This window comes from Muntiacus reevesi, chromosome X (assembly GCF_963930625.1).
Source record: "Muntiacus reevesi chromosome X, mMunRee1.1, whole genome shotgun sequence".
Taxonomy (NCBI): Eukaryota; Metazoa; Chordata; class Mammalia; order Artiodactyla; family Cervidae; genus Muntiacus; species Muntiacus reevesi.
Window position 1 is genome coordinate 35,260,201 of NC_089271.1, and position 15,438 is coordinate 35,275,638.

At 36.8% G+C, this 15,438-nt stretch overlaps 1 protein-coding gene across 1 annotated transcript in view; it reads left to right on the top strand.

Annotated features, from left to right (window-relative positions):
- Positions 1-15,438, top strand: part of CFAP47 (cilia and flagella associated protein 47) — a 490,506-nt gene that overhangs the window by 441,781 nt on the left and 33,287 nt on the right. The window contains exons 61-62 of the mRNA XM_065916701.1: positions 6,452-6,623; positions 14,542-14,703. Of these exons, the coding sequence (XP_065772773.1) occupies positions 6,452-6,623; positions 14,542-14,703 (334 nt within the window). The remainder of the gene's footprint in view (positions 1-6,451; positions 6,624-14,541; positions 14,704-15,438) is intronic.

Here is a 15,438-nt window from a genome sequence, read left to right on the forward strand (position 1 = left end):
GGAAATTAAAGCACTTCACTCTGTGGCTTGAGCTGTGATGGGATTTTAGGTGTGATCATTAATTAACAGCCTGTATTCCTTCATCCAAATTTATAGTCATCTGAAAAGTAGATGTAGAAATAAGGCAGATGGAGGTCAAAAGGTACCTGTATTATAAAGGTGAACTGGAAAATGACTTGGTACTATGGATTCATTTGGGCTTGTCAATACCTTCCACCACAATCGAGCACGTTTACCCCAAACTAGCCAGTTGTACAGGAATAAATAATCGATACACAAAGAAGGAAGAGAAAGTGCGCATGCTGATTGATGATATCAGAAAAGAAAGAAAAGGGTCTGCTTATCTGCTCCGGCTTCACTTCTTTACCCGAATTCACTGATCAGATATGTTGTTTTCTCTCAGAGGGCAGATCATGATGAAGGATTGATTGATGCTGAGATATTTTTCCCTCCTATACCTTTCCCTTCTAGCAAGTGAAAAAGCCTCTCTATGTAAACATGATCAATAGGAAATAAGGATCCCCCACCACTGCCTTCCCATTATTTTCTCTTACTTTTCACCATCTTCTTTCCCTGAGAGTCCAATAAAACCATCAAACCTCATTTAAATGAAAACACTAGGACCTCTCTATTCTCTTTCCACCCTGACTCCTCACATACACCATTGAGTTAATGAGGATTGATCACTTTCATATCTTTTTTATTCAACAACAATCTCGGGAACATCTTTGTTGCCAGGTATTATGCTGAGTCCCAGAGAAGCCAAAATTAACAAAGCACAGACTGTTGTCAAGGAATTCAAGAAATCGTCTATCCAACATGTTAGATTTATGCACCTGTACTACTTAAATCAATTGGTGTTGCCCTACTGGGAGATTATACTGCTTTTATTTTTAGACAGTATTTTGAAATGTGACTTCTATAAGACTACAAATTATACCCTGTGGGCAGTATTTCCCCTATAATTGTATTTATTCTTCCTAAGTAACTGGTCTCTGCCTTCTCTATGCCTCTCTGGAGATTAGTTCAGTGACTTTCTCTCTGTGGGACTTTTTCTGTGAGTAGTTTTGCCATTTAACTGCATAACAAATTCATGCCACTTCCTTTTATATCCCAGGTGTACTGTAGCTTGAGGCTGTCTTTCTTTGATTAATCCATTGTCTTGTGTGTGCCTGATTTGCTGATGTGTTTGTCACACTGGTCTCATTTTACCCAAAGGCCAGTCATCTTGTTGCATGTTGTTTACATGGCGATGCCCATGTTGGATTTGGTCTGTAATCACAACTAGCTCCAGAGAAGCCTGTCATTGGCCCTCCCATGACCCCACATTGGCCTCTAGACTTGATCCTTCCCTCTGCTTCTCTTCATTTTGCTTTCTCTGCTCAACTCACTCCATTAAGTCTTCTGTCCTAACTACTCTAATGAGAATACCCTTGACAAGATTATCAACCCTATCCAGTATGTCTAATCCAGTGGTCAGATTTGTGCTCTGAGCTTGCATCTCCCTGGTTATCCCTTCTCCATCTTTATTGTTGGCTTCTCTTCCTCTGACCAGAATCTCAATGTTTGAGTGCCCCAGGCCTCTACCCTGAGGGCCAGAACACTCCCTTGCACAGATAATGGCCTGCATACTTCCAGAAGCTGCTGCCGATGGCATCTTCTCAGGCCTGCCACTTGCCAGGCCTGGTATCCTCAGCTGTGACATCTGGACTCAGACAACTTGGGTTCTTCCATTTAATTTCTATACAGCCTTGACAAAATTATTTTACTTCTCTATAAACTCTGTTTCTTCAACTGTAGTATGGAGATAGTATCTATTTCATAGGATTTTTTTTAAGATTAAGTGTAAATGCATAGAATTCTTAAAAGTGCCTGGTTCTCAGTAACTGTCTCATAAGTGTTAGATATTACCATTATTATCATTTAAAGCTCTAGTTGGGCATTTTGTGACAGTGATGTACTAGAGGACCCATCTTCAGTCACTGGCAAATGACAGTTTGAGATGGAAACATGATTCTTTCAACGTTGTTTGGTGGGTTTTCTCATTAATACATGAAATAATATTGTATCAGAAAGTACAATAATATTGTACCTAATCTTAAATAGATTCTGAAATTTGGTGCTAAATTGCTAAATGGCTGGATAAAATATTTATGTTACAAAAATTTCCTTTATCTTTTATTTCTGGATTCTTGTTTAAAATGAAATGCGTAAGACAAGCATTAGCTATGTTGCCACTTTCTTCCTTTAATTTTCATTCTGTAGTATACAGTACTTGCAGTTGTAGCAGAAGAATATGCAGTTATTTTAAGTTAATCAAAATGTTTGGTCTATTAAATGACCTTATGAAAGTGAAGTAAAACATGTAAATTAAATAACCCTTCAAAAAGATACTCAATTTTGTAAAAATAATAAGAGTGTGCAGATGGCACATTCTTCATTATCTGTTCAAAGAAAATAGCTTTAGGTGGTTTATCCAGTATCCTCTATTTTCTTTGAATACCTTGTTTTCATTATCCTCTTTCAAATTTGTGTTCAGTACTCCATTCCTTCCTTCTATGATTATTACATCCTGTCAAGCAAATGTAAATGCCTATTATTAATGAAGAGACAACTGTAGAAATTTATGAAAGAACATGAATAACAGTGTTCATTATACTTTGATGTTCACTTCTCATTGAGACATTTTGGTTGGGTTTGCTATGAAGTGTATTTCTTACAGATTAGAATGGTATAAAACACACAGTTTCACAATATAGTTTCCAAATAAATCTGTTACAATTCAGCACTTTTTGACTGTCATGTTTTGTCAAGGGTTTTTTAAAATTACTAATATTCTTCCACATTGAATAAAAGTCAGTTATTGTCCTGAGAAAATTCACCTATGTATCTGGCACCCTTGACCACAATAGTGCCCATTGTATGATTTATTGGCATGATGATACAAGCATTAGGTTGCATAATTACACAAGGATGGAAGCATACCCTTCTTATTCAATATAGTGACCACTTGCCATACCCAAGTGATTATTACCATTATTGTTTTATAAGACAGTAGATGATAAGTAGATTGAGAAATATATCATACTCTATAATTCTCTTAAATATGTTTGATTAAATATTTTGTATGTATGTTAAGGATATGAATACAGCACTGAAATGATAAGCTCATGATTTTGGTTACCAGTCAGGACTGCTGCCATGGTCCCCACTTCATTCTTCACAAGGCATTGCTTGAGGTTAATCTCCATCTTCCTCTCACCCTTGTGCAAGTCACCACCTGCCCTGAACTACTGCAGAAACATCATTACCTTCTCTACTAACCCCCTTTTGCTCACTTTACCATTAAACAGCCACATCACTTCCGTATTTAAAACATTCCATAGGTTCTTGCTATTCTTAGAAGTCCCAAATCGTCACCATAGCCTGCATGGTCTTGCCCATTATGCCCATTTCATCTCTTGGAAATTTCATCCCACTCCCTTTTGCTCCACCTGCTTAAGTTCTTTCCCAAAGAGGCTGAGGAAAATTCCCTCATGCTGCTCTGATGCCTAAGAGGCCTTTTCTTTGTCTACATGCAGGAGGCCCTTATCAACTTTCTTTTTAACTTTGGTATGTTGGTCTCCTCCTCAGGACCTTAGCAGTTAAGTTCCCAGGACCTGAGCAGTCATAGCCTCTTCTGCTTCTCCATAGTAGCCATTCTCACAGTCATCACTGAAAACGTTGCAGTATCATTGGTAGTTTATTGGCAATTCTTTCCTCCCAGTTATAAGTTCCAAAGGGACAAGAACCTTACTTGTCATTTCAAGGAAAGTTTTCAGTTATTATTCACCAAATGAAAAAAGAAATGTAAATATAAATGATAAGAAAAATGTTTTTAAAGTGTGTTTAGATATTTGATAAGTAAACAAAATTATCTGCCTCATATTTATGAATTTTGCCATAGCTAGGAAGTTTAACTGGGGCAAAATCTACAGGTCTTAGTGAGCAGTTCATGAAAACTTTCGCAGAATGGGAAACCATTGAAAATGGGAAGTGCTTTTAAACAAGCATGTGATAGCCATTATATAAGATAGAAAAAAAGAGGTTAGTAAATATTTCAATTTCTATTAAAACACAATTGAAATTAAATATATATTTATCCTGACCCTTAATTTCGTGAGTTCAAATGTCTTTTTAAGGGTTTGTGTTTAAAACAAACAAAAAACAGAATCTTCCATCTGTGTCAAAAAATTTATTACAGTAGTCCTAAGGAGTATGAACTTATAACTTGAAATAGTAATCTATATTAAGATAAACTGCTGCTGCTGCTAAGTCGCTTCAGTCGTGTCCAACTCTGTGCGACCCCATAGACGGCAGCCCACCAGGCTCCCCCGTCCCTGGGATTCTCCAGAACACTGGAGTGGGTTGCCATTTCCTTCTCCAGTGCATGAAAGTGAAAAGTGAAAGTGAAGTCGCTTAGTCGGGTCCGACTCTTAGCGACCCCATGGACTGCAGCCTACCAGGCTCCTCCATCCATGCGATTTTCCAGGCAAGAGTACTGGAGTGGGGTGCCATTGCCTTCTCCGTAAGATAAACTACATTTATTTAAATGTTTTTTAGAAGTGTGCATTTGTTCTCTCAAAGTCACGAGCTGTATTTGTCATGAGTAATTAATGTTATACAACAATCAGATGATAACTAATTTACACTGGTCTCACTGACTTAGCTCTGATCAACCCAATACACATACTATACAGATTCTCTCCAAGTTGGGAACGTTGCAGAAGGTTTGCTTTTACTTGATAATATGACTTTTCAAATAAAATGCAGAGACTCTACTTTGTTAGCTTGAAGACACAATGCAGAATGTCAGTTTGTTAGGATTTTGTACCACCTGATTCTGTTTCTCTTCCTTATGTGTTCATATACTGTTTTCTAGTTAAAACAAGGGAAATATGTAAAGTGTAAAAAGTACTAATATGGTTCCTACTTGCGTGACCCCTGTCCCCTTGCGGATAATCAGGTCTGTGTTTTGTACCAATGGATCTTCTTAGGATTGGAATTATGACATCTATAGTAACAGATTCCCCACAGGGGGTTCAATGGTTCTGAAACTAAATTTAGCTTCTCATTTCCTGTCTTGATTCTGACACAGCCATTCCCATAAAGGCTTCAATAATTAAGCAGAAACAGATGCAGATCTCAATAGTATTTGCTTTGAAAAATATGTTATTTGAATGCAGTGGAAATTTCATCTCCCATTAAACACTCTAAAACTCTTAAATGCTGCTTCTCAGTATGGAGCATGGCTTCCAATGGAACATTTCCATATCCCATCCCCAGAACAAATCAACATATTAAATGTAGACATATTGATTTTGCTACAACAAAGAATGGTTATCGATAGGAACAATTGCCAATTTGGTCAGCAGGATGAAAGCTAGCAATTCAGAAGGTCTGAGATTTATTCTTACACATGAAAAAAAGAAAAAGATCTTGTAAGGTTATAGGTCAGTCCATTATTTTACATTAATAAGATTTACTGAGTAATTATTAAATGTGATTTGGGATTGTTACAGCCAAGCTGTTTTTCAGAGTTCTATGGCAGAAATTATGACCAGCCACTTCTGAAAAGTGGTCTGAATTCTGCTAGGATTAGTGAGAGAGAGGTGGCCATCAGTTGTGTGAATCAAAGGATCACTTTTACCTTTGTACATTAGAGACAGACTTTAGAAGTTATCTCCGCAGTGATGGTTCTCTGGACCTCTCTTTCATGATCTATATGCCACAAACTTCTTGATTTGCAGTCTGGGCTCCTTATATGGACATGGAGCATAAATATTATTGATGATTATGCTTCTGTTATACATGCCAGTCTTGAATATTTTTCACATATACCTAACAAAACCCTGCTATAACTGACTTTCTTCTGGTAAACTACTGGTTAAGAAAACATGGTTAATTAACCATATTGTCTATAATACCTCAAGACTAAAAAATGAAGAATTCTCTCTTTTGTTAAAATATCCCAGAGCTTGAAAGTCCTGCCTTAATAGACTGGGATACTATTTTAATATTGTTTTGTCTTAATTCAAATCTTTCTTTATCAATTATAAGTCTATAAGCTTTTAATATATTTTATATACAGCATATCATATTATTTGCATTTATAGTAAATATTAATTTTTAATTTCCACTTGTCTATTTCTTATTATTCTGAATTTTAAGGATGGTGGGATTAAGGATAGTAGGTGCATTTATTTTTTATATCCATTCATTTATTTAACTCTTAAAAGCATACTGAATACTATTATATACCTGGTAACACACTAGGTATTATGAACACAAAGCTAAATAACATATACCCTCACTCTAAATACCTGTGCATGATTATTGCTGACGTATAATTGATTTTCAACCTATACATATTTAGTTGAATTAAAATGCATTTAAATCTTGATTTTCTTAGATGTACCTATGAAACATGAATTTGAATATGACATTGAATTTGAATCTGAAGTTGAAGACGCTAGTTTGGAATCCTGCGTGGCTATATATTTGATCAAAAAATCTTATAATGCCAAGAATGAACAGATAACATTGGTCTTCAATCTGATATTTACACCAAAGAAACCAGTGAGGTAAACCTGCTTTTACAAACCCTAATTTCTTTAAACAATATTATTACTCTTTTAGACTAAATAATGTGGTCTTTTTCTTTCCATCTTTCTATTTGTCAGTTGCATTACTTCTTTTTTTTTGTGGTCTTCACTTTTTTTTTTTTTTTTCATTTATTTTTATTAGTTGGAGGCTAATTACTTCACAACATTGCAGTGGGTTTTGTCATGCATTGACATGAATCAGCCATGGAGTTACATGTATTCCCCATCCCGATCCCCCTCCCACCTCCCTTTTCACCCGACTCCTCTGGGTCTTCCCAGTGCACCAGGCCCGAGCACTTGTCTCATGCATCCCACCTGGGCTGGTGATCTGTTTCACTATAGATAATATACATGCTGTTCTCTCGAAATATCCCACCCTCGCCTTCTCCCACAGAGTCCAAAAGTCTTTGATGCCATTTAGGTAAATAGATTATTTCTAGCTATTCAGCTGTGAAAAGTATTCTGATGAAAAAGATTAGTCCAAATTATTATAAATCTGAGATATCCTTCAGGAATTGTGACCTCCCCAAGGTCATTAGGATACGCTATTAGCAAAACAGGGCTATCTACTTTGAAAAAAATTTTTAATTGCAGGCTTGGCACTATACATTGGCAACATGGTATTTCTCCATATTGCTTCTCAGAACCAGTTCAAATGATGCAAATGCTGAGTGCCCTCCTTTGCAATTGCTGTCATTACCATTTTACCATTCAAAACCATAGCATTGTACTAAAGGTAAAGTATAAGAGGGTCATACTAGAGTCTGTGAGAATAGTAAGCTTTGAATATCTGTCCTTTGAAAAACCTCATCCAGTGTCTTTATATTTACTTTTTAGGCATCTGATACTTAGCACCTACACATGCTGTATGCTAGGTCACATCTGAAACAGGATTTTATGTCTTGATGCAGAGACACTGATTAGAACCGCAAATAAGCACAAAATACTGCCTGACCATGAAAAAACAATTGACAGTATTACTTGTGCTTTTTACCATTTCTATAATTTAACTATGCATTCAGTGTACCCATGTGTGTATTTAAAGTGGCTTTGAAAATGTAGTCTAATAACTAAAAGATAGCAGGGTCCCCTTCAGGAAACAGTAATAAAATCAGATTGTAAGAAGAAAGTACACATTAAATATTATTTTCATAGTTTTCTATGGGCTTTTTTAAAATTTTCATAGTTTTCTATGGGATTCCTTGGTGGCTCAGTGGTAAAGAATCTGCCTGCCAGTGCAAGAGGCACTGGTTTGATCCCTGCATCAGGAAGATCCCCTGGAGAAGGAAATGGCAACCTACTCTAGTATTCTTGCCTGGAGAATCCCATGGTCAGAGGAGCCTGGCAAGCTACTGTCCATGGAATCACAAAGAGTCAGATACAACTTAGCAATTAAACATTTATTTGTTAGTATTTTTTCACATTTAGCTTAGTATGATGTTGATTCAGTGACAGGGAAATTACCAACAAAAACATTGAAACAAGTATACTATCAAGGGTGAAACAGATCACCAGCCCAGGCTGGATGCATGAGACAAGTGCTCGGGCCTGGTGCACTGGGAAGACCCAGAGGGATGGGATGGGGAGGGAGGTGGGAGGGGGGATCGGGATGGGGAACACATGTAAATCCATGGCTGATTCATGTCAATGTATGGCAAAAACCACTACAATATTGTAAAGCAATTAGCCTCCAACTAATAAAAATAAATGAAAAAAAAAAACAGAAGGGGAAAATGTTATCATTAGTGAGTGTGAACAGAACCAATGTGAATTTATATTTGTTCCACATTTGGTGGGTTTAGAGCTTGTTGGTGAATATTTGAGAAACTGATTTAGGACAACTTATATTCATGATTTATAAATTTGTGTGAGTGTCTTGTGGTGTTCTGATGTAGTTTAATAATTCTGTTTTATGCACACATACTCATTTGTTTTTGTCATTCCTTCCTCCATATGTATTTGGGATGGTTCATTGCAAGACATACCATTAAATGATAAAAAAAACAAAAATAAATAAAACCAATAGCTTTAAATTTTGAAAAAAGAACAAGAAAATAATTATACCCAAATCATACTTTACCTAGATAATCTAAATAAGCATCAAATTTAATTCTTCTCTTCCTGATTGACAAGGTAAAAAAAGACAACAAAATTTTCATGGGTTTGTTAAGGAAAATATAACACTGTTGCACAACAGTAAAAACAAGGTAATTTTTCATGTTTATCCTTTCATAGAAGAGTGCTGAAATAATAAGAGTAATGGTCAGAGCCTTAAATGTGTTTTTACAAAAAATAAAATATAGTGAAAACAAGAATATTATTCCTTAAGACCTTGACCTTTTTTTTCTTTATTTTTTCAATTTTTTTGGAGTATAGTTGATTTAAAATGTTATGTTACTTTCTGCTGTGCAGCAAAGTGAATCAATTATATATACATATATCCACTAATTTTTAGGGCTTCCCTGGTAGCTCAGTCAGTAAAGGATCTGCCTATAATGCAGGAGAGTAAGGTTTGATCCCTGGGTTGAGAAGATCCCCTGGAGAAGAAAATGGCAACCCACTCCAGTATTCTTGCCTGGAAAATCCCATGGACAGAGCAGCCTGGCAGGCTACAGTCCATGGGGTCACAAGAGTCAGACATGACTGAGCAACTAAACCACTACAACCACTCATTTTTAGATAAAAATCAAGGGTCTAATACTAAAACTTAAAGAGATTAGCAGTTGATATTGTCATGAATCAGTCTGATGATTATAAGTTAACACAAGTCTGAACTTTTTTTAATAGAGAAATTACAGATGTCATTTGTCTTAAGGAATGTTTAGAAATAATAATCATATCAGCTCAACATTTTCCTGGAACTTTTTATCTGCTCAAGAGATGAACAGAATGAGAACCCAAAGTTCTCTTTCATAGGATTTGAGACAGACAATTTGACACAGGGAATAGCTTATATGTACATTGTTAGGAACCCACAGTATTGACTATAAAATGATTCACTGTGCCATCCTTGTAACTGAGTGGTCTTCCTCACTGTGGGCCAAAAAGGTTGACTTAGTGGCTTCCTACATGCTCAAAGAATTGGCTGATGAATGAAATCACTCAGTGTTGTCATTTGGCCATGTTTACTCATTTATTTAAAAATTGTTTAGCATCTTCAAAAGAGACAAAATTCCTGCACTTTTAGAATATTTAGTCTAGTGAGAGTGAGAAATAAAAGAGAATTAAGTATATAGGAAACAAGAACATTTCAGATTGTCCTGATAAAGAAATACATAAAGGGAAATATAGATCTAGGAAGGATGTACACTAGGTAAGGTAGACAGGTTTCCAGGAAGAGGTGATGTCTGAAGAAAGACCTTAGAGATGAGAAGAGCTTGGACGGGTATTTGCTGCTGCTTCTGCTGCTAAGTCACTTCAGTCATGTCCAACTCTGTGCAACCCCATGGACTATAGCCCACCAGGCTCCTCCATCCATGGGATTTTCCAGGCAAGAGTACTGGAGTGGGTTGCCATTGCCTTCTCTGGGAAGGGTATTTGAGACAGAGGCATTAGTCGCTCAGTCATGTCTGACTCTTTGCAACCCCATGGACTGTAGCTAGGCTCCTCTGTACGTGGAATTCTCCAAGCGAGAATACTAGAGTGGTAGCCATTCCCTTGCTCCAGGGCATCTTCCTGACCCAAGGATCAAACCCAGGTCTCCTACATTGCTAACAGATTCTTTAGCGTCTACCACCAGGGCAGCCATTTGAGAAAGAGGCAGTAATAAATGCCAAAGTAGTAGGACAGGAAATATTTGGCATGAACAATGAGTTGTAAGGAGGGCAGTGTTTCTCTAACAGTAAGCAAAGGAGAAAGTAACCAACTGGAGGAGAGTTTGACCAGGATCTGATCACAGAAGATCATGAGGCTATGAATTTATCTTTTATGCTGAAAGCAATTGGAAATGACCAAAGGGTACATATTTTAGAGACTGATTTATGACAACTTGTGTATGTGATTCATAAAATTCTATAAGTATTGTATGATAATCTGACATAGTTTAGCAATTCTCTTTTGTGTATAGTTGTACATACTCATTTACTTCTGTGATTATTTATTCCACGTGAATTTGAAGTGGTTACAATGTAGTTAAATAAGAAAAACTAAAATAAACCAACAGCTCAAAGTTGTGCAGTGGCGAGAATAGAAGCGGGTAGACCAGCTATTGAAATAATGCTCTTTAAATAGTGCTAATAGGGGAATATAGTTTCATTCACTAAGACAGGAGAGTGTGAGAGAGGTGTAGCTTTAGGTTTTATATTTTGGACATAAATTTAAGATGATATATCCATTATCATGGGCTTCATTATGTTGAATAATATTTCACTATTTCAGTGTAATACAACTTTATTATTGTTGGTTAGTCGCTCAGTCATGTCTGACTCTGCAACCCCGTTGACTGCAGCACACCAGTCTTCCCTGTCCTTCACCATCTCTCGGAGTTTGCTCAAACTTATGTCCATTGAATTGGTGATGCCATCCAACTACATTGTCCTCTTTCGTCCCCTTTTCCTCCTGCCTTCAATCTTTCCCCGCATCAGAGACTTTACCAGTGAGTCGTCTATTTACATCAGGTGACCAAAATACTGGAGCTTCAGCTTCAACATCAGTTCTTCCAGTGAGTATTCAGGGTTGATTTCCTTTAGGATGGACTGATTTGATCTCCTTGCAGTCTAAGGGACTCTCAAGAGTCTTCTCCAGCACCACAGTTCCAAGGCATCAATTTTTTGACGCTCTGCCGTCTTTACAGTCCAGCTCTCACAACCGTTATGTGACCATTGGGAAAGACTATAGCCTTAACTATACATACTTTGTTGGTAGAGTGATGTCTCTGCTTTTCAACACACTATCTAGGTTTGTCATAGCTTTTCTGCCAAGAAGCAATCGTCTTCTGATTTCATGGCTGTAGTCACCCTCTGCAGTGATCTTAGAACCCAAGAAGAGGAAATCTGTTTCCACCTTTTCCCCTTCTATTTGCCATGAAGTAATGGGGTTGGATGCCATGATCTTAGTTTTTTTTTTTTTTAATATTATTTTTAAATCGACTTTTTCACTCTTCTCGTTCACCCTCATCAAGAGGTTCTTTAGTTCCTCTTCACTTCTGCCATTAGAGTGGTATCATTCACATATCTGAGGTTGTTCATGTTTCTCCCGCCTATCTTGTTTCCAGCCTAGCATTTCTCATAATGTGCTCAGCGCATAAGTTAAATAAACAGAATGACAACAGACAGCCCTATTATACTCCTTTATCAATCCTGAACCAATCAGTTATTCCATACAGGGTTCTAACTGTTGCTTCTTGACCTCCATACAGGTTTCTCAGGAGACAGGTAAGATGGTCTGGTTTTCCCATCTCTTTAAGTGCTTTCCAGTTTGTTAATGATCCACACAGTCAAAGGCTTTAGTGTAGTTGATGAAACAGAGGTAGATGGTTTTCTGGAATTCCCTTGCTTTCTCTGTGATCCAGCGAATGTTGGCAATTTGATCTCTGGTTCCTGTGCCTTTTCTAAACCCTGCTTGAATGTCTGGAAGTTTGTTCACATAATGCTGAAGCCTAGCATGCAAGATTTTAAGTATGACCTTACTAGCATGGGAGATGAGTACAATTGTCCAGTGGTTTAAGCATTCTTTAGTATTACCCTTCTTGGGAATTGGGATGAGGATTGACCTTTTCCAGTCCTGAAGCCACTACTGGGACTTTCAGAATTGCTGACATACTGAGTGCACCACTTTGATAGCATCATTTTTTAGAGTTTTGAATAGCTCTACTGGAATTGCATTGCATCCACAAACTTGACTGACAGCACTCCTTCCTAAGACCCACTTGACTTCACACTCCAGAATGTCTGGCTCTGGGTGACTTACCACACCTTCGTGGCTATCTAGTTCATTGAGATCTTTTTTCTGCAGTTCTTCCATGTTTTCTTTCCATTTCTTCTTGATCTCTTCTACTTCTATTAGGTCTCTACTGTTTTTGTCCATTGTTGTGCACATCTTTGGATGAAGTGTTCCCTTGATATTTCCAATTTTCCTGAAGAGATCTATAGTCTTTCCCCTGCTGTTGTTTGCCTCTATTTTTATGCATTGTTCATCAAAGAAGTCCTTCTTATCTCTCCTTGCTGTGATTTGGAACTCTGCTTTTAGTTGGAACTCTGCTTTTAGTTGGGTGTACCTTTCCCTTTCTCCCTTGCTTTTTACTTCTCTTCTTTCTTCAGCCTCCTCAGATAGCCACTTTGCCTTCTTGCTTTTCTTTTTCTTTGGGGTGGTTTTGCTTCCTCCTGTATAGTATTACTGACCTCCACCCATAGTTCTTCAGGCACACTGTTCACTAAATCTAATGCCTTCAATCTATTTGTCACTCTACTGCATATTCATAGGGGATTTGAAGTTTTACCTGGCTGGCCTAGTGGTTTTCCCTGCTTTCTTTAGCTTAAGCCTGAATTTTGCTATGAGAAGCTGATTATCTGAGCCACAGTCAGCTCCAGGTTTTGTTTTTGCTGACTGTATACAGCTTCTCCATCTTTGGCTACAAAGAATATAATCAGTTTGATTTCGATATTGACCATTTGGTGATGTCTATGTGTAAAATCTTGTGTTGTTGAAAAAAGGTATTTGCTCTGACCAGTGGATTCTCTTGGCAGAATTCAGTTAGCCTTTGCCCTGCTTCATTTTGAACTCCAAGGCCAAATTTGCCTGTTACTCCAGGTATCAATCTGTCATTTATGAGAATTGCACCCAAGTACTGCATTTTGGACTCTTTTGTTGTTTATGAGGGCTACTCCATTTTATTGTTACTAGCACTGTATTGAAGGGATATTTTTTAAATTTTGGTACCAGTTTTTTTATAGTATAAGTAATGCAGCATTGAACATCCTTATACATATTGCTTCTTGAAATCTTTGAAGTATATCTGAGGGAAATTACTAATAGTGAATTAACTGGTTTAGTGTCTCCACCTTTCAAATTTGATAATATATTATCTAACTGTTCCCCAAATTGTTGAATAATTTCACAGTCCAATTTAAAGAGGCTAAGAGTTTGCAGAACTGTTCTGAAAGATTTATGTAAGAAGATTGTGATTTCTTGGTCCATTGTGACATATGATATGGCTTGCAACTACTGAGCTATGTGTTTGAGCTATTTCCACCTGATGCAAGCAAACACATGAGTAACTATTCTTCACCGTCAGCTACTGACCTATGTCTCCACTCTTCTTCAGAGCCAACTGCTTAGAAGGCTATATTTACTGTCTTCATTAATTCAATTGCCATTCAATTACATGTTATTGTAAAGTGTTTGTGATATTTATCAGTTGCAATTTAATTTTTTAAAGCTTCAGTTTAAGTCAGTTTGGGGGGCTTTGTAAGTTTTCACAGAAAATCTAATTTTTCTGTGTGAAGCAAGAGTTCAAAGAACTTTTTCATGTTTCAGTTTGAACAGAAAATCCCCTTATGGAATACCTTTTAGTGTAACACTTGGGTCCATTTGTCAACCTCTCCTCAGATTATTAAGTAATATGATATTCTATGCTGGGTACAGAACATTTGCAGAGTGAATTCTACATATGTTACTAATTCTTAGTAAATAACTAGAGAGTAAATAAGATACCCTATGAAACAATTACCTCAAAGGTAGGATAATAATAGGGACTCTGACCTACAGAATGATTCCTGAGATATAAACAGCCCATCCACATCTTTTCCATCTACATTTTTTAAAGAATTAAAAGTTTCAGTTTTTTTTACTGAAACCACAGGTTTACTTCCATTTTCGTCTTAGACGTTGATCTGCTATACTATATTCCCTTTGCTTGTTTTCCTGCAATATCCTTTATAAATCTCTTTTTCTATTCAAGGTCTCAAGTTACACTGAAAGTAGAGTGCACGACAGATGGGATCTGGACGTTTCCCATTATGTTGATTGCTACTGAGCCTGATGTGGATGAGGTCATCGATATTGAAGGGGTTGGTTTATTTAAGGAATCTACTGTTAACTTCAGGCTGACAAGTCAGGCAAGGTAATACATCAAGCATATGTGTGTAACTGGTTTTGTGAATGTAATTTATGCTGAACTGGGAAACAGAATTTAAGATGGAAAATTCTATTATGTCATCTTTTTCTGGTTAAGTCTGAGCAGTATTGCTTCTAGGAATCAAAGCTTCATATATTTCATATTTGTTATTTAAAACTTGGAAACTAGAATCTACAAAGTGAATACCAAAGAACAATAAGAACAAGTAAATAGATATTGAAATTTAGAATAATATTTCTATTTGTTTTTCAAAGGGTGTTTTAACGTATTTTTTCAAAGATAGATGGGAGGTTTCTCAGTAAATTTTAATGCTTTTGGGCTATTAAGTGATTTAACTAGGTAGAGGTGATTAGTTAACCTACATTGAGGTTCCATTTTCTGTTTTATTCTGCTTAGTCACAGCTATCTTTGTTATACTTGTGATAACATAAGCAGCATGGCAGTAATACTTTTACCTTTCTCAGATGTAAAAAATATTTTTACAGCTTTTCTGAGGTATAACATACCATAAAATTCGTCTCTTGTCAGTGCACATTTCAATATTTTTAAAAAATGTGCAGAATTTGCAATCATAGCCACATTCTAGGTTTCAAACTCAACCTTCAGTTCAGTTCACTTCAGTCACTCAGTCATGTCCAGACTCTTTGCAACCCAATGAACTGCAGCACGCCAGGCCTCCCTGTCCATTAGCAACTCCCAGAATTTACTCAAACTCATGCC